At 29.4% G+C, this 20,340-nt stretch overlaps 3 protein-coding genes across 11 annotated transcripts; 1 reads left to right on the top strand and 2 right to left on the bottom strand.

Moving 5' to 3' along the window:
- Window positions 1–105: 105 nt before the first annotated feature.
- On the bottom strand, window positions 106–5,648 carry Sccro3 (defective in cullin neddylation 1 domain containing SCCRO3). Its single transcript, XM_076788072.1, has 4 exons — window positions 5,509–5,648; window positions 4,553–4,716; window positions 3,716–4,020; window positions 106–3,359 (listed from the first exon to the last, which is right to left on the bottom strand). Exons 2-4 carry the CDS (start codon window positions 4,632–4,634, stop codon window positions 2,760–2,762), a joined length of 987 nt encoding a protein of 328 aa, XP_076644187.1. The 5' UTR covers window positions 4,635–4,716; window positions 5,509–5,648; the 3' UTR covers window positions 106–2,759.
- Window positions 5,649–5,735: 87 nt separating this feature from the next.
- Window positions 5,736–17,916, top strand: Obe (activating signal cointegrator 1 complex subunit obelus). 5 transcript variants are annotated; one of them, XM_076788062.1, is made up of 13 exons: window positions 5,736–5,870; window positions 6,991–7,150; window positions 7,217–7,308; window positions 7,370–7,518; window positions 7,653–7,904; window positions 7,984–12,207; window positions 12,434–12,925; window positions 13,011–13,201; window positions 13,272–13,440; window positions 13,517–13,774; window positions 13,836–14,184; window positions 14,280–14,410; window positions 17,790–17,916. In XM_076788062.1, exons 2-12 carry the CDS (start codon window positions 7,017–7,019, stop codon window positions 14,366–14,368), a joined length of 6,399 nt encoding a protein of 2,132 aa, XP_076644177.1. In that variant the 5' UTR covers window positions 5,736–5,870; window positions 6,991–7,016; the 3' UTR covers window positions 14,369–14,410; window positions 17,790–17,916. The 5 variants fall into 5 exon arrangements, with proteins under 5 accessions (XP_076644177.1, XP_076644181.1, XP_076644179.1 ...); XM_076788066.1 differs by lacking the exon at window positions 5,736–5,870 and adding an exon at window positions 6,150–6,191; XM_076788064.1 differs by lacking the exon at window positions 5,736–5,870 and adding an exon at window positions 6,211–6,276.
- On the bottom strand, window positions 14,566–20,236 carry LOC143354195 (protein MEMO1-like). 5 transcript variants are annotated; one of them, XM_076788079.1, is made up of 9 exons: window positions 20,031–20,236; window positions 19,201–19,291; window positions 18,568–18,649; window positions 18,425–18,493; window positions 17,771–17,883; window positions 17,538–17,649; window positions 17,241–17,460; window positions 16,382–16,486; window positions 14,566–16,279 (listed from the first exon to the last, which is right to left on the bottom strand). In XM_076788079.1, the coding sequence occupies exons 2-9, from the start codon at window positions 19,250–19,252 to the stop codon at window positions 16,142–16,144; spliced, it is 891 nt and encodes a 296-aa protein (XP_076644194.1). In that variant the 5' UTR covers window positions 19,253–19,291; window positions 20,031–20,236; the 3' UTR covers window positions 14,566–16,141. The 5 variants fall into 5 exon arrangements, with proteins under 5 accessions (XP_076644194.1, XP_076644193.1, XP_076644190.1 ...); XM_076788078.1 differs by having other exon boundaries at window positions 19,201–19,338; XM_076788075.1 differs by lacking the exon at window positions 20,031–20,236 and adding an exon at window positions 19,492–19,783 and having other exon boundaries at window positions 19,201–19,338.
- Window positions 20,237–20,340: the final 104 nt, after the last annotated feature.

Below are 20,340 nucleotides of genomic sequence, written 5' to 3' on the forward strand. Positions count from 1 at the left end.
TATTATAGATCGTTGAATTCGTCTCGATACCAGTTAGAATATTATGAAGTAAAAAATGTATGTTAATACTTAAAAAATTGAGGTATCCTTCATTTTTTATAAAAAAAAAGATTTTTTTAAAAGTGACGAAAACTCGGACTTCATCAAAACTTTCAGGAAACTGGTAATAAATGGTTTTTGAGGTCGCTGACAACGAATTTGACGATAAAAATACAAAATTCGACTAGCGTCTATTTGTTAAAATCAACACAGATGAAAAAGTAGAATGAGGTAGCAGCTAAATTTATGTATTTGTTTAAATAAATATCTGAACATTCAGTTAAAAAAACACGCCAGGCATACACATGCATTTTTTAAAAACCTAACTCAAAGATTACGCCAGAAATATCACGAGCCTCACGGGCGCGGCCGTCTATTTGTTAAAAATCAACACAGATGAAAAAGTTGCACGTGGTAGCAGCCAATATTTATGTGTTTGTTTAAATAGATATCTAAACTTTCAGTTAACTACTACTACTACTACTACTGACGATGTGAAATCAACTACCCATAAACAGATAGAAACAAAAGCCGTGCAGTTCAGTAAGCACGGCTGTGTCAAAAAGTGGACGTTGGTGAAGGTCATCACTTTGTACCTTCGTACCTGCAACATCTCAATGACAACTAATGTCATACAAGGCATACAAATTTTCTCATACCCAAGGTGTCGATATACAATTGTACCCATGATTTCTTTTGTATACATATAAAGAGAACCGTTACCTAATACAACCATATCCGAATAATAGGTAACCGAGAATCAAATACTAGCTCAAAGCAGATCAGAGATCAAAGTTGACCATAATCAAACTATGTATCGACCAAAAACATAATTGAAGAAAAAACAAGACAAGCTATAAGAGCAAGATGGTTTTTCTCAAATAAAAAATAGAGATCAGTAGAACTCCCACGATGAAAATATCAAACAAACAGATCTATATGAGTAAAACTGCACACTACCTCAGCATACATATATGTAGATCAGGAATTGAACACGCACACACACAGATGATTGAAGTAAAATGCCTTAAAAAGTTCAATGTATTCCACAATATGTATTCCAAAATATGGATGTCTCCACATCCTTTACAAAAGACTATTCATTCCCATCGTAACATATGCTGTGCCGTAAATTTTAAAAAAGTTATTATTTATTCTTTGAACAAATGTTCAGAAATCAATTTTACATGCCGTTTTGAATGGAATGTGCTACAGACGGCCATGGTTACATTCTTGAAATATTTCGTTTTTCTGGAAATATCAGCACTGAACATGAAACAATGTTTATGTTATTATAATGAATTTTATAACTTAGCCTAAAAACAAATACTTTATTTATTCAAGATATTTTAATTTTGATATAAATTTCACAAAATACACACTTTAATCGCCCCCCTCTCTTGATTATGGGGCACATTAAAAAAGTTATTGCATTAAATCGATATCAAAGCCATAGTACACAATCTGAAAAGGTCGGTTGGATAGTTTAGTATTTGCATATGGTCCTTTCATAACAATGATCACTCAATACAACAATTTTTCCTACAAAAAATTGTTATGTGTAAAATTTTCAAGTTGAAGCAATTTTTTATTTTACGAAGGCAGCAACTATGCAACAATTTTAGTTTTTATTTTGTAATAATTACAAGAAATAGTTTTTACTGATACTAGAACTTAAGTGTGCAAGTCCTTCTGTGTAAGTAACATTCAATAATGTTTCGAATTTTTGTACACTTATCTCAATATTTTATTCGTCACAAATAAAGCAACCAAACGACATTGATTATGTTCAAGCAAAATAGTAAATATTTAAAAATTCGTTAAATAATTTTTAAATCATGGCTATGTGAAATTAAAAATTATGTGCAGTAATTACGACTGCAATGTAAATATGTAATATACTTTTATAATCATAAACGAGTAGATCAGAAATTCTTTGTTGATACACTAAATATTAGATATCACTAATTTTAACAAATAGTTTTTTAGTGTTTTCGAAAGACATGGCGCTATATACATATGTCTGAATAACTTTATTATATCTGAAATGTGTTTATCAGAAAATTTTACTAATACTTACTCTTGTTTCTAAATATTTCAAGACTTCAGATTATGGATATTAAAAAAATAATAATAAATAGGAACATAATTAAATAAACCATACGTCCATTTAAAACAATATCATAAACTACAATCACAAATTATTAAATTTGTTTCACAGTAGTGACTTTACACCAATGTCAATAAAAGTTAGATCATATATTTTAATCTGACAAGATGTGGATAGTCAGATAAATTTCTGAAGAATTTCTATATAATATGAGATCTATTTTTTACATTTGTTCTTTTTTTACATTTGTTCATTTTTTTCAACAGTAGTTTCAAAAAGTATAAGAAATATGAATGTACTAGGAATCGTGTACATTCACATGTACTGTATCATAAAATTTAGATTATAGAAATTCTGCTTTCTAATTTATCTCCTAAGTACACCAAAATTTTTAATTTGCATCATTGCAAATAAAATCTTTTAAATAAAATTTAAAATTTCACTGAGTTTAGTACTTTGTAATGGCAAAATTAGTACTTTGAAATAATAAGGAAACCTTACGGACAAACTATTATCTCATTTAATTGTCAGAAATTTTTAAATGATTTTGTTTGAAACTTAAATGAAAGCTAATAATACCTTATCACAATGAAAATTGGAAACATCAATATTAAGCTTTATCAATAGAAACATCTTTTATGATATCATCTTTACTGATATTTTGATTCATTTGATCATTTTCATATTCCACAAAATCATCAAATAAACTTGGCCATGCTTCTGCATCATCGTAGGCACCAAGATCATCACCAATGCTTTCAGCAAAATTCAAAAACATGTTCCATGTATCTCTGGGTATGCCTCTAACGTGATGGCACTCGAGAAATTTTAACCATCTAGATAAGAGAGGCGGTTCACGTAATGTAAAAACAAGCTTCCACAGAACGATTGCCATGTCAGCTGGTAATATTCTTTGACCAGAATTAACATCTAAACCAAACCGAAACGTAAATCGATAGAGATCTTTGAATAAATCACTATTTACTGACAAGTCTTGAACAATTTCTGGTAGTCTTGCTTGTATACCACGTATACTGTCTACTTTCATTGCTTTTAAACCTGTCACAAATTCTTGACGTGTAAATTGGCACATTTGTTCAGCATTTAGTTTCCAAGCAAGTACAAGTACTTGAAATTCATCCGGTGATAGTTGTAAATCATTGCAAAGTCTTTCTATGCCGTCTGCTAGAATTACATCTTCGTGCAGTTCCTATCAATCAGATTTGCAAAAAATATTATTTTTATCGAATAAGAATTTTGAATTGAAATTATAAATTTAGTATTAGATATGTAATTAACACATTGGCTGCCACACAATGATCACATAATCTTTTAATAAAAAAATACAAGTTTCGAGAGTTACACGAAAATCTTAAAATTTCCTTTTCCATTAATGCAAGATGTAATGCATAACGTAACAGAGTAATATTTGTTCATACAATAAGTTTTGGAGACACTCCACCATCATTTATCTAAAGAAAGGGCAAAGAAAGTCAAGCCTAACAGCCAACGTGATAAAATGGAAACTAATGAGAAAAAAACTAAAAATGTAGATTTGAAGTTTACCTTATATTGGTCAAATAAAGCATTTAATTTATTCTCCGATTCTCTTTGCTGTTTTGATTCACTTGTCACATTTTGCCCAGACGGTTGTCCAGATTTACTCAACGGCGGTAAACGTGTATAAAATCCTCTCGACAAACGTAAATTATTTTGTACGCTAGGCACAGACCCACAATTATCAGACCCTACATTATTGAATGTTGATAATGTAGTGATTGATTTTCTGTTTCCATTTATATGTGGTTCAGGCATCAAAGGCCCACTTTGTTGGCAAGAATTTGGGAACAAGCCCCTAAGTTCCATTGTTTCTACAACCATCATCAACTATTATCAACTCTATGTGAAAATATCATTGTAAACTAATTATTATGTTATTTTTGTTAGTATGGCAGAAAATGAAATTAATAATACAATTAAACAAAAATTGACTTCTCCCTTAAAACTGTTAAATATAACAAATTTCAATGATATGGTAGACGTAGATAGTTTTACGATGAATACTCTATTGTGCGATCATTTTTGTGACTAACAATTTTCATAATTTGAATGTACATTGCTTAATAAATTACTGACTCTTATGCAAAGTTGGATTAAATATCAGTTTCTTCAAAATCTAAAATTTATACGAGAAAGGTACGTATTTGAATGTATTAACTGTATCATGTATTAGATCTAATACAGTTCATAGAAATAGAACGCTATTCAAGAGAACAGAAAATCATATTTATTTTTCATTACCATAAAATAGAACTTTTTAACAAATTATGACAAATAGCAAAATCATAGAAAACATGAAAGATCCATTACTAATTAATATAAATGACAGTTACAAATAAATACCGTCTTTTTGTTCCAATGACAGAGATTGATTGGTGGTGGCTGGTGGAAAAGGCACCTTAAAGCATGAAAAACAGTTTCCCATTGATGCTGTCCGTACTTAACATCAAAGGCAAGTATCTTATGCATCAGTAGTTCAGTCTTACATTGGCAGTCTTGATCAAAATCTAAGCAATCGAATATTATAATATAATAATACAATTAATAATATTACTGTTGAGAAATACTAATTAATTCCGATGTGTCTATTGCATAGAACATTACAATTTTTGCAATGAAAGGCTCAATAATGGCACAATTTTTTTTGGCATCAACAACTTGATAGAATTTTTTAGCAATACTTATTTATTTCTTGTTTAGAATACTTTATAACACTTTTTAGCAATGAAAACTTTTTCAATCTTGTTGAGACTAGATAATGTACCTGTGTTACTAGTTATGCCTCTAATCAATAATGTAATTATACTTTTACTTATGTCTATAATCATAAGTATATTTATCAACAATTTAAATTTACTCTACATTTTATTTTATTTAGCAGAACACCAATTTTTCGAAGATAAAGATTATAAAATACTAAATATATTGTTTTACAGTTAGAATTAGAGAACATATAAGAACTAAAACTGTAGGATATAATTTAAGGAAATAAAGAACTGTAGAAATGTTTACATTCAAGCTATGCTTTAAAACTATTGCTTACAAAATGACTTGTTTTACCGAAAATAATCATAAACACCTGTTGAAAAATATTTATAAATATGCTATTAAAAATATTCATTATCGAAAACTAATAGCTTACATATAAATATACATATACATGTACATATACATATACATATGCGTTTATACGTATGCGATAGATAAAAAACCTGAAGAGTTTCGAAACTATGGTATATTGTTCGAAGGGTCATTTAAAATGATGGACATATTATGCATATATTAAATAAATTCTTTACCTTACTGTTAAGGAGGATTTTTGGTCTACCTGGGTCACGATAACCCCAGTAAAGACCCCCCGCAAAATATCTCGCTGTGACCACATTCATAAATTCTCATTTATCGAAGAGATTCAAACTTGAATTCGCTGTAGTCGAAGTTTCTAAGATGCGTTAATCTCAGCCACTTCTAGCATCTTTTTCACATAAGTTTCAAATCTGGATTGTATTCGACCGAATACTACTGACATTTGTTTCGACGTAACCTCACAAAGTGGTACAACGACACAATCGTTCCATGGACAAAGGATTCAATCGTTTCAATTCATGTATTTGGTGGATCTGTATTAAAATATAATTTGAAACGATCGTACGCAAACACGGTAAGAAATATATTATTCTTATATCAATACATAATAAAAAAAGTCCCTTCGAAACGAAGTAACAACGTTACCTTTTTCGTAAATTCAGTATTGATACACCATAAAAATAATAATCATTAGTCACGACACATGTGATATAAAAATAACATACATATTTCAAATGAAGAAAATACGCTTGATGATATTTCATTACATATTTGTTTATTAAAAATATTACAAACATTTCATATTTTTTTCTTCGATGTTGTAAGATTTGATCACTTCAAAAACGAACATCATCTCTGAATGTCCAATTTTACACGCAGCCAGATGTGTTTCTATGTATATATATACATAGATACACATTATTATAAACTATTATTATAAACTTACGCAGGCAGATGTTTTTATTCTATGAAAATATGAAGTATACATTAAATTTCAATTGAAAAACGAAATATATTTTTTTAATTAACCATCATAAGCCTACATATACATATATACATATATATATATGTGTGTATACATACTCGCAGAATATTTGTTCTTGATACTATATTTTTATCGTATAAAAATAACGTTTTGTAATTCTTTCTAGTAAATTTCATTGAATAACGTAATTGCATGCAACATACTAGAAATTATACTTGATTTATAATCTATACATACTGATACAAGTTTATTAATCTTATGTGTATTATTCTTCTATTAAACTGCTGTCATTGCAAATATTCTTTAGTGAAATAATTCGGTAGGGTTGTCAATGTGTGTAAGCTGTACATATATAGGTTTCAGCATATTTAAAACAATTGCAGCTATTGTTATTAGTTAATTCTTTTTATAGAAAAAGTTTATAATATTTTTTAAACTTAATGCAATATTTTTGAACATGTTTATAGTTACAACTAATAATTTATTTTCATAATTTTAATCAAATTTTGCATAAATATCGTTAAATTATTTATACATCTATTTTTACGACTTATTTTTAAAAAATGCATTTACTTAATTGTACAGTATGGCGTACAAAATTAATTTTGTTAATAATTGTATGTAGTTTTATTACATGCTGATAAATAGAATAAAATTTTGTTGTAATATAATATAATACACGAATGTGATCTATATTAATCTGTTTCAGTTAATGTATGATATAATTAAGTAAAAATGCCTGAATTACCACGTATTACAAGATCATTACGAACATTCACAAATCTTGGACGTATTAAAAGTACAACAAGTTTAGAACCAAATGATTTACTTAAAAAACTGGAAGAGGAACAAAATAGTAAACTAAAAAGGTATTCTTTTATTTAACATTATAATCAACTAGGTAGTAAACTAAAATGTATTATTGTGTAATCTAGTGAACTCAGTTGGCAAGATTTAAACAACATTTTACCTAAAAATGTTTTACCTCGTATGCAAGAGTTACATCAGATTGTTGCAAAAATATTTGGTATGTATTAATTTATAACAATATAAAATAAAAAATTGGTAACAATTGTTTTTTGTTCCAGGTGAATGTTCTATAGAACTCATACATGATTTTTTAATGTTTATTTTACACGTCTTAATTGATGAAAGTCTTGTAACATCAAAAAAATTAAAAATTTTGAATGAAAGAGCAAGAAATTTAACACTTCATGATGCTGAAAAAATGATGACTGTAAGTTTGTATAATCATAACTTTATAACAAACTTTTTAACATGACTTTATATAGTCATAGAGTTATATGACAGTAGATTACCCTAAGACTGCATATGCCTTGATAAATGAATACAAATTTTATATTTTTGTAGATAATTGTAACGATTCGAAAAGACTTAGATGAAGATGTTTTGATGCTATTAAGGAATGGAAAACAAAATGGCGATAATACGGAGACATCTAAAAATATAATATTTAATCCAAAATTTGACTACAACCCTGCAAAAGTATTGTGGCCAAATACAGAAGCACTTCGTAGTATGTCCTCCGGAAATCTAAGTCAGAGCACAAATAATTTCACAATGAAATATGACAACGAAACTGTGCAAACATACAAAACTCAAGTACATTTCGAATTATTTTAATGTAATATTAATATTCTAAAAGGTTCAAAATCTAATAGGTCATATATTTATGTTCTAGTTTGATGAAGTGATTTACAAAAAAGATTTAAAGTTGTGTTATGCACAATATGCTGAAGTTATGACTTTCGAAACCTTTGCTGACTTGATAAGATCCAAGTTAAAAAGTTCTGAAACTATGCAAAATGAATTATTTGATATCCTAGGTTACGAGCAATTAGATTTTATACGGTATATTATACATCATCGAAAAAGTATTATGGCTTTGACTTTTGGTCCTAGTCCTAGTCTTTATTCTGTTCCTAAAGCACAGAAACAATGTGATTTACAAAGACCAGTGATTAGCGGTCAAGTAACTGTACAATCTGAAAAAGAAAAAAATTTATTAAAACAAATTAGGAAAGAGGAAAAAAAATTAAATAAAATATCGAGCAAACGTGAAGGAAATGACGCTGAATTACATAATCATAATCTACACATTAAAAAACAAGAGGCATTGATAGAATCACGTACACCCATATTCAAGAAAGAGACTGTTTCTAGAGAGAACATGCGAGAAAAATATCCGTTTGTATTTGATTCTGATGTAAATAATAGGCGTGCGGTCGGTTATGTGACAGGTCAAAAAATAATGCTACCAGAAAATGTTATGAAGACAGATACAAAAATGAGCGAGGAATTTTATATACCTATTCCAGAATCACAATTAAATTTTCAAAACGAGTTTAGCTATGAACCTGTGATGATATCTACATTAGATGATTATGGACAATCGGCTTTCAGTGGAATTGAAAGTTTAAATCGAATACAAAGTATAGTGTTTAATGCAGCTTATCACACTAATGAAAATTTATTAATTTGTGCACCAACAGGAGCTGGGAAGACTAATGTTGCTATGTTAACGGTTATACATCAATTAAAACAACATATTGAAAACGGTGAAATAATGAAAAATCAATTCAAAATCATTTATGTAACACCTATGAAAGCTTTAGCAGCAGAAATGACAACGAATTTTAGTAAAAGACTTGAATGTCTTGGTATATCAGTTCGAGAATTAACTGGAGATATGCAATTATCAAAGTCAGAAATTCAACAAACGCAGATGATTGTTACTACTCCAGAAAAATGGGATGTTTTAACCAGAAAGGGTAATGGAGATATTTCTTTGACGAGCATAGTGAAATTGTTAATTATTGATGAGGTACATTTATTACATGGTGACAGAGGTCCTGTGGTTGAAGCATTGGTTGCTCGAACGTTGCGGCAAGTGTTATCTTCGCAAAGTATGATTAGAATTGTTGGACTCTCAGCAACTCTACCAAATTATTTGGATGTTGCACAGTTTTTAAGAGTATCTCCGCACACAGGACTTTTTTATTTTGATCATCGATTTCGTCCAGTACCACTTAGTCAAACATTCATTGGTGTAAAAGCAACCGCACCTTTACAGCAAATGAGTGACATGGATTTTATATGTTATAATAAAGTTGTGGACATGGTGCGTCAAGGATACCAAGTTATGGTCTTTGTACATGCACGTAATGCTACAGTTAAGGTAGCGAATGCGTTAAAAGATTTAGCTATGCAAAATGATACGTTAAATCTGTTTCTACCCAAAAGTAACGAAAAATTTGCAAGTAAAGCTTTTACCAACACACGTAGCAAGCACTTACTGGAATTATTTAATAACGGATTATCAGTGCATCATGCTGGTTTATTACGTTCAGAGCGAAATTTAGTTGAAAAGTATTTTTCTAAAGGATTAATTAAAGTCTTAGTTTGCACATCAACATTAGCGTGGGGTGTAAATTTGCCTGCACATGCAGTTATTATAAGAGGAACAGAAATATACGATTCAACGCGAGGTTCGTTTATTGATTTAGGTATATTAGATGTTCTACAGATTTTTGGACGTGCGGGTAGACCACAGTTTGACGTTGAAGGACACGCTACCATTATTACTACTCATAATAAATTATATCATTATTTATCGTTATTAACAAATCAAATACCTATCGAGAGTAACTTCATTAAATATTTAGCGGATAATTTAAATGCTGAGATCGCATTAGGTACGATATCGAATGTAGAAGAAGCCATAACATGGCTGAGTTATACGTATTTATTTGTCCGAATGAAATTAAATCATCACGTTTATGGAATTCCTGCTCAAGTTATAATAGAAGATCCTAACCTGGAGCGAAAGAGAAGGGAACTAATTGATACAGCTGCTCAATCGCTAGATAAAGCTAAAATGATTCGGTACAATGTAAATACTGGAGACTTTAATGCAACAGATCTAGGACGTATAGCAAGTCACCATTATCTTAAGTATGATACAATTGAAATTTTCAATAAACTGATAAAACCGATAATGGACGATGCAGAAATACTTGCAATGATATCACAGTCAGAAGAATTTAAGCAACTAAAGGTTAGAGATGATGAGATTAATGAATTACAAACAATGTCAGACAATTATTGTGAACTTAGACCGCAAGGCGGTGTAGAAAATATTCATGGTAAAGTGAATATTATATTGCAAACATACCTATCCCGTGGTCGAATTGATTCATTTTCATTGATGTCAGATCAAGCATATATTATACAAAATGTAATACGCATATGTAGAGCATTATTTAAAATTATGCTAAGACAAAATAATGCATTAATGTCTGGACGTTTACTAGAAATGGCAAAAATGCTTGAATTACAACAATGGAGTCACATGAACCCCTTATGTCAATTTTCTTGTTTACCTTCCGACGTTATGGATAAAATAGAACAGTACCAGTTAACAATTGACAAATTGAATGATATGAGTATTAAAGAAATTGGAGATATTTTGCGTAATCCAAAATCAGCAGCATTAGTGAAGCAATGTTGCGAAGAGTTACCTATGTTAGAAATGGAGTCCACTGTACAGCCAATCACTGGTAGGATTTTAAGGATACGTTTGAAAATATATCCTCAGTTTCGATGGAACGATAAAGTTCATGGCAAAACCTCAGAACCTTTTTGGATATGGATTGAAGACCCAGATAATAATTTTCTTTATCATCATGAATACTTTGTCTTGACAAAAAAGATGGTTTGTGGTAACCTGGAGCAAGAACTTGTTATGACTATACCACTGCATGAACCACGACCTGCACAGTATATAGTGAAAGCAACAAGTGATCGCTGGTTAAGTTGTGAAAGTATGACGTCCCTTACCTTTCATAATTTAATATTACCTGATGTATTTCCTCCACATACAGATTTGTTGGAATTACAACCTTTACCAGTAAAAGCATTAAAAGAACCAGCTTTTGCAAGACTCTACAAGTTCACTCATTTCAATCCTATACAAACACAAATTTTTCATTGTTTGTATTACACTGATAATAATGTACTTTTGGGTGCTCCGACTGGTTCGGGAAAAACGATTGTAGCCGAAATAGCTATGTTTCGAGTATTCAAGCAATATCCTACACAGAAAGTTGTATATATAGCACCTTTGAAAGCTTTAGTTCGAGAGCGAGTAAAGGATTGGAAAATTCGATTAGAAGAACAACTTGGGAAGAAAGTGGTAGAATTAACCGGGGACGTAACACCGGATATTAAAGTCATAGCTAATGCAAACGTTATTGTGACTACCCCAGAAAAGTGGGACGGCATCAGCAGAAGCTGGCAGACGAGAAGTTACGTGAAAAATGTAGCGCTTATAATCATTGATGAGATCCACCTTTTAGGAGAAGATCGAGGTCCTGTATTGGAAGTTATTGTCTCGAGAATTAATTTTATTTCTTCTCACACTATGCGAAAATTAAGAATTGTTGGACTATCTACAGCGTTAGCTAATGCTGTGGATCTAGCTAATTGGCTAGGTATTCGAGAAATGGGATTATATAATTTCCGTCCATCTGTACGACCTGTGCCATTAGAAATTCATATAAATGGATTCCCTGGAAAGCATTATTGTCCGCGAATGGCAGCAATGAATAGACCAACATTCCAAGCGATCAGACAACATTCGTCGTCGAGTCCAGCTCTTATATTTGTTTCATCGCGCAGACAAACACGATTAACCGCAATGGATTTAATCGCTTATCTTTCAGCAGAAGATAACTCGAAACGATGGCTGCACATGCTTGATGAAGAAATGAATGATATATCACACCATGTACGAGATTCAAATTTGAAACTTACACTTGCTTTCGGAATTGGACTTCATCATGCTGGTCTTCAGGATAAAGATAGAAAAATTGTAGAAGAACTATTCGTTAATAATAAAATTCAGGTATTTGTTTATCTACTGCTATCCAATAGCATATTAAAAATTATTATGTTACTTACAACTTAGCTTACAACTACAATTAATCAATCCGTGCTTACTAGCGTACGAATTATTATAATATTCTTCTCACTTTATTATATAATACATAATCTTTTGCTTTGTTTTTCTCATTTAATTTGGATAGTTGAAAGTATTTAGATTCTGTATATATTATAAAAATGTTATTTAGGTGTTAATTACTACTGCTACATTGGCTTGGGGAGTAAATTTTCCTGCTCACTTGGTAGTAATAAAAGGAACAGAATACTATGATGGCAAAGCAAAACGCTATGTGGATATGCCAATTACAGATGTGCTTCAGATGATGGGTCGTGCAGGACGACCTCAGTTTGATGATTCAGGGGTTGCAGTTGTTCTAGTACATGATTTGAAGAAAAACTTTTATAAAAATTTCTTACATGAACCGTTTCCGGTTGAATCAAGTTTATTGGCAGTACTAGCAGATCATATAAATGCAGAAATTGTGGCTGGTACAATAAAAAATAAACAAGAATTTTTAGATTATCTAACATGGACCTACTTTTTTAGAAGATTAATGAAAAATCCTGCATATTATAATTTGAGTACTTTAGAGCCGTACGCGATTAATGAGTACTTATCTTCTTTGGTCGATAGCACAACAAATGTGTTGATGGATTCACATTGCATTGATTTCGATGAGGTTTGTAATGCAGATTCAAATGTATTACATTAATTCATGATAATGAAAAATTAAGTACTATGATTATGAAGTCTTGTAATTATAGGATGGACAGACTATATTCCCACTTTCAATGGGTAAAATAGCATCATTTTATTATTTATCGCATCACACGATGTTGATGTTTAAACAATCGCTGAAGAGTTCTCTAACATTAGACGAGTGTCTACATATTTTATCTAATTCCTACGAGTACAATGAATTACCTGTCAGACACAATGAAGAATTATTAAACGAGTAAGTTGTTAGTCTTAATAGTTAAAACAAAATATAGATGTAATTAACGACCAATTTCATTATTTAATAGGGACCTGAGCAGAATGTGTCGTTACACAGTAGACAACTACTCATACGATTCTCCAAATACTAAAGCCTTCTTATTACTTCAAGCACATTTTTCAAGACTTCCATTACCATGTCCAGATTATGTAACTGATTTAAAATCGGTTCTTGACCAAGCAATTAGAATTATTCAGGTATACGATACATACATAATAAATCCGCTTCATTACAAAATAATGGATTGATATAATAATGTATAGTTACTTTCAGGCTATGATAGATACTGTTGCGGAATTTGGTTGGCTTGCATCTACGCTCATGATAATACAGTTACTTCAAATGACTATTCAAGCTCGATGGATAGACGAATCTGCAATAGTTACATTACCTTATATAAATTCAGAACATCTACAATTATTTTCATCTTTACCCTCAGTTTTTCCTTTGTTATGCAATCTTGTATACGATAAACAGAATCTTCTTGTAGAAGCACTAAATGAAAAGTTTCAAAAAAATCAAATACTCGAGGTAAATTTGAAATATTATTACATAGTACATATTACTGCGATTTTATTAATATTTTTCATAGATATATCAAGTGATGAAAGAAATGCCGATACTTTGTGTTGCTATAAACTTGGAAGGTCAGTGGCCTGATGGCAGTAAACAAAAACCTGTAATATTGAATATGGCAACTTCTACTATTATCGATCTACATAAAGATCAGGACTATATATTGAACATTGGAATGAGACGAAAAAATAGGTCCAATAATTTAAGAGTGCATTGTCCCATGTACCAAAAAGGAAAGGATGAGGGTTGGTTCCTGGTGTTAGGTAGTATTTTTGATCAAGAATTATGGGCCCTGAAACGAGTGAGTGGAATAAATGACCACCGGAAATACCATCAGTTACAGTTTACAACACCCTCAAAATTAGGTATTTATAAAAATAGTATAATATCGTACTACATTAAATGAGTATAGTGTGATATTAGATATTAAAAAGAAAAACTGAAATTTGTCTCATTAAAGGTCGTACAACACTTACATTTTATTTGATGTCCGATTCTTACATGGGATTGGATCAGCAGTATGATATACAAATAAACGTTATATCTTAATTCAATAGATGTAAATATACGCTCAAAGGACTAAGATTAAATGTAAGTATGTATGCTCTAATTTGTTAGCTTAACCTATGTGATAGTTATTAAATAAAAATGAATGATTTCAATAAAAAATATTATTTATGAGTTATTTGATAAAAATCTGAAATTCTTTTACCATTTGAAGATGATATTACAACTGAAACTACAATAATTTTAAATGGATTTTTATTTTTTTAAATTTGCATATAAATTTACATATATCTCCTTACATAGTACACGACTATGAAACAATATAAGTATTATATACATAAGTATTCTCTATTTATTTCATATAAATAGAAACCTTACTGACTTAGTATACAATGATAGAAAAAGCAACATCTCGAGGATCAGTTTTACAATTTCACAGTGTCTAAATAAAACATCATAATGGAAAGATTAAAAAGAATAGTAGTTTATTATAAAACGGGTTTAATAGAATACATGTAAGAGTTACTATAAAAATTTTATATTATAACATAAACATTGATAATTTATAGGAAATAAAAGCATAAAAGTGATGTCCTAACTAAAATATCTCATATACTTTCTTATGTACTGATCCTCCTTTACACTTATACAACATTACATTATGACAGTACAATATCTGTATCGTTCTCTTTAATACGTTAGCTCACATCGTAAAGTTAGAAAACTAGTCGTTGTATCACATATCTACATGTATGTGATTTCTGACAGCAAATGTGTTAATTTCCTATGCTAACCAAAAATAACAAGATTGTAGAGTAGGAAGGATTTGAGATCATTTCATTGCTTTGTTTCAAAGAGAACATAATTAAGTTGTCCCTATATCTTTTATAATAAATGTTCCATTCGTTATTTATCAATGCAGTCTGTTCATGCTAAAGACGCAGAAGAGATATGTTTCAAACCTGGTTGTTCAGTTTTAAGCGTGCACATCCCTGAGATACACAATATGTAAAAATGCACGAGTATATAAAAAAATAAAAAATAGTTTTGTTATATATTTTCCTCTTTAATATTTGTCTATATATTAGACAAGACGTTATTAAACTAACCAAATTTAAAATTGTATGCAATAAATAATTTTATATTAGTAGTACACTTTGAAATAACAAGAAATCTACACAGCAAACATACACTACCATACTTACATTGTACTTAAACTATAATCTATAAATGTGTTGTAACGTTTTATAAAAAAAATATTATTCTACCTCATATTTATTTCCTCAGCATATACTTTTTTATACACCATTTTTTGTAATTAAAATAATTAATTTATTAGTAATCTCTTCTTCATCAGTAGATTGAACCCTGCCTACTGCTTTGAAGTCTGTACTTTTACAATAAACACTTTATATTACTATTATTTGCACAATTGTAATAATAATCAAAGCAAAGAAATACTTAAGCTCCTCCCACAATTAAAGTCGAAAATGGAAGTACTGATTATTTCTTGTAAGTAATATACCGAGATACCTTTACAAAAAACAACTTTGTAATAATAGATTTCTATTTATAATATAATATTTATTGCAAAAATTAATGTATTTTTTTACGAATAACTGAGGAGAATTGATATAATAAATTGTCACTCATTTTTTAGTGTTGTTATTTTCTGTATGTATAAAAAAAAGCTTAATAAAATCTTGATTAATGCAGGTAATGCTTAGTTTAATAGTTTATTACTGTCGTTTTTTTAGTACTTTCTTTTCCTGTGCAAATTTCTTGACAACAGTGACCTTGAAGATAAAAATCTTATCACTCGAGAACTAAGGAAGCGCTAGCATAACTAACAGAACTGTCATTCATGTTATTGCATTGATTGCTTTGAGCATATTTCAAAAACTTCAGATTCATTCTTTGGCCATTAGCATTTCCTTTTAAATTGTGAATAGCCTGTTAACATAGCACGTCATAATTTTATTAGAAATTTCGGAGGTGAAGTGACATATGTTAAATAACTCAAATTACTAAATTTGAACAGATAAAAATTATTACCTGTAATAAGACACTAATAGGATGACGGCCACATATAGTATTACCATATTTTTTAAGATAGTCTGTAAATACTGTAGGATTTAAGCTTTCTATGATATCCATTCCCTACAATGTAAATATATGAAAATATGATACATAACACGACAATAAAAAATATTATTTTACCGTCATATAAAGTGATCCTTATAAAGTAACCAATCGAGTCTAGGTGATTTCAAGGTCAACTCATCCTTCTTAAATGGGACAGTTTAAGTTTTTTCTTACAGTGTAATAGTGTTTCCTGTGACAAGCAGAAATTTAACTATCCCGTTTCGAGAAAAGAAACGTGTTTATGTCTAAAATATGTTGTTATATTAAGTGTTCAAGCTAACCAATAGTACAGACCTGTGACGACCAATCCATCGATTTGATAATTTAAGTATTTGTATTGGAAGGCAACTAACTCTTGACCTTGAAATCATCTACATATTTTCACCTATAACGATGTCGTGTATAACAAAAGATTTCCTTCCTGAAGCAGAATGTCTTTTGTTCGATCAATTTTTCTATATCTCTTCTCGTGTTGAAGAATCTCATCAGGCCACATTTATAATTATTCATGCAATAAATTGAAGCTGTAATATGCACTTGTGAAATAATATTGCACAAAAAGAAATAGAATATTTGGTCTCTTTAATTAACCAAAAGCAAATGGAAATCCTTTGTATTTGAAAATACACGATTCATAGTCCAGATATTTTCTTTTCAGCGAATCAATATTGCATCTTTCTTTTTAACAAAAGTGAAGTTATTGCTAACATATCCATTACTTGTTATACATATATACAACATAATTGTAAATATGAACTACAGTACATACCATTTTATCAAGATTCTGAATAGATCTATGAATTGGACCACATGATCTATCATAATAAGTGTAACGGAAACGTTGTCCCCAATGGCAAAAATCTGAAGAAATAACAAATAGCGTCTGTGGATCAGCCATATATGATGCTAACAATCTCCCATATAGTGCCTCCCTTTCTGGACTTAATGATCCAACAAGTATAGGAATTATAGTAAAAGAATCTTTGAATCTATATTGATAGAATAAAATTGAAAGATTAAAATTGCACAATACACTAGTAAAATATTATTAATATAACTAGCATACCCTTCCATAACTTTTGCTATAAATGGTAATTGCATTTCAATGCTGTGTTCTTCTTCATCTGTATTTAAATCCATCCATTCAAAATGTCTAGTTTCTTCAAGTTCTCTGCATACTATCACATGAACAGAAACCTATATTTGAACTAATCTTTTTTTTTTCACATAATATTTCACAATATTAAGATGATTCCATCCAAAAATCTATTTTAATATTCTGCGGTATGCAATTTATACCTTGTTGATCAATATGCAGGTCATACAGTGGTGTTTGATAAATTGAAGCAGAAGAAAGAGCACAGCCAGCTAATCTCACGTGATGCGATGGGCCCAGAATGAATATCCTACGACTATACGATGACACATTACACATTTAACACTTTAGTTAAATATTAGTTTTCTTGTAAACTTTAGTTTTAACATTGTAGTTATAATAGTAGTTCCTATTGAATAATAGCTTAAAGTAATAGTATTATATATAAATCTTAAGTGATGAATTGAATTGAGATGCAAATAATTTCTACTGGAAATAGCAGAAACATACTTTCATTTTTTAAATATAATTATTAATAATTAGAAAGAGTAGATTGAAGTTAATCCATTAAAATTGAAATATACTCAATGGAGGAGTATTCTAGTCTATGATACAAAATATGGTAATAAAAATTACTATATGTATTATCTTAATCACATATTTCATTACTGGAATGTAGATAAAAGTCTTTATTACTGCTGCTTATGTCTCTAAATACAATTTTTTAATTATATTTTTGACTCTCTTTTATGTAAAATAAATATAATAATAATAACACAATTTAAGTGATAAAAGTGACTAAATTTAAAATTAACCACAGATGTAATTAGTAAATTACATTTCAACCGAAAACTTACACAACAACAGGACTAATCTGGCGATATGCAAAACCAGCACATGCTCCACAATAGCTGTAACCTGCATGTCTGTGAAATTTTGTTTGTATTTCAATAAAGATTTGTTAATTTAAGAAATTATTTAATGTGCTATAATTACTGACGGGGCAATAATTGCCCTAGCAGGTCCATGTGATAAGTCTGCTGCACCCAACCAACCTTCTAATTGCTTATTCAACTCCGTACCTGTACAAAATATTTATCTTAATACAGACAATAATAATTAAAATTAATATAAAACCTTGCAAATTATAAAAAAACAGAAATACTATTGATAGAAGTTAAAATTATATAAATAAGTAAAAGAAATGCAATACAATGTCATTTCTGCACAAATACAGAACTATACGCAAATGTTTTTCATAAAATCTGTGGAAAAATTAGAAAATTATTTCTAATTTCTAATATATATAATATTAAATAACTAAGTAATAAATTCAATAATAAAAATTTAGGTAAGTACGGTTGGGTGCAATACATATGTGAAATGTATATTACCTTGCCGAATAATCAAAATATAAATAATATTGTAGGGATTATTAATACTAAATATTAATTTTCAGGAATATGTGTGTGTAGGTGTAACGTCTGTTGTAATTATTCATTTATATGTGCAAACATAAAAAATGATATATTGATGACTTTACATAAAAAATAATAAATAATCATGATTATATTATAATTAACAGATGTAAAAATATCAAATAAATTGAAAATACATTTTAAATAACGCTTACCAGAGCCTGCGTACCAACTACCAGCATGAGTTGCTCTTCTAATTAATGCCATTTTTCGCCTTGTTGCACCAATCCTTATTTATATCAATAACTTCTTAAAGTAAACAGGATTTGTTTCTTAATGATTTTATGTACAATCTACACATATATGGAGTAATTATTAAATCCTATTTACATACAAAATGTTTATAAAATTCTATCACAAAACTTTTTATTTAACCACGAACCATGTACTTCTAATAACGTCCAATGACATGATTATAACCATGTCGAAAATTTGAACATGTATACCTTTTGTATACAAACAAAATACGTCAAAAACTGATATTTTATAAGTTTTCATCTTACAATCATATAAATTTAGTTAAACATTTGTTATTTTACGTAATAATTAATACGTTCATTGAAGTTTCCGAGTGTATAGAGTTAATTAACATAATTTGCATTTGTGTCAACATCAGTCAACATACACACAATATCTTTAATATATAGAAACGTATAGGTTTAGTATATGCATTTTTAATGTATATATACATATAAAATTGTAACATTAAATACATAGATTGTACACAATATAAATTAATTAACATTTGTTTTCTGCGAATTGAGAGGGAAAGGGAGAGGGAGAGAGAGAGAGAGAGAAAAAGAAAGTAACGGAAGAATATTTAATATTTTTGAATATATTGAATGCAGTTGAAATGCAAAATATAGATAGTAATTTATTAGTGCGTTCACATGACAATAATTATCCATGTTTTTGATTTGTCTTCCTGCAGGATATATTGGTATATATACAAAATTTATGTCAAACTTTATATTGCAATACATACGTGGTTCAATAATCCCTATGATTTTATGCATCGGATTGGATCATGTTATACTTAGAAATTTCAAACAATTACATTACATAAGACTACATCATCTGTGAAGTTTTCTAAGCAAATCTAATTGAAAAATAAATATAACTAAACTAATTTTGAAGCATCAATAATAGATTGTCAAGATAGTATAAATGTCCTCTAAATGTAATGTTCCAGAGTCTAGAGAAAACAATTAACAATACACTAGTCAAATTCAAAATGAAAAATCATTTACTTATCGAACAATATTAAAACATATTAGCCCAATTTGAATTAAATA

Source organism: Halictus rubicundus, chromosome 5 (genome assembly GCF_050948215.1).
Source record: "Halictus rubicundus isolate RS-2024b chromosome 5, iyHalRubi1_principal, whole genome shotgun sequence".
Lineage (NCBI taxonomy): Eukaryota > Metazoa > Arthropoda > Insecta > Hymenoptera > Halictidae > Halictus > Halictus rubicundus.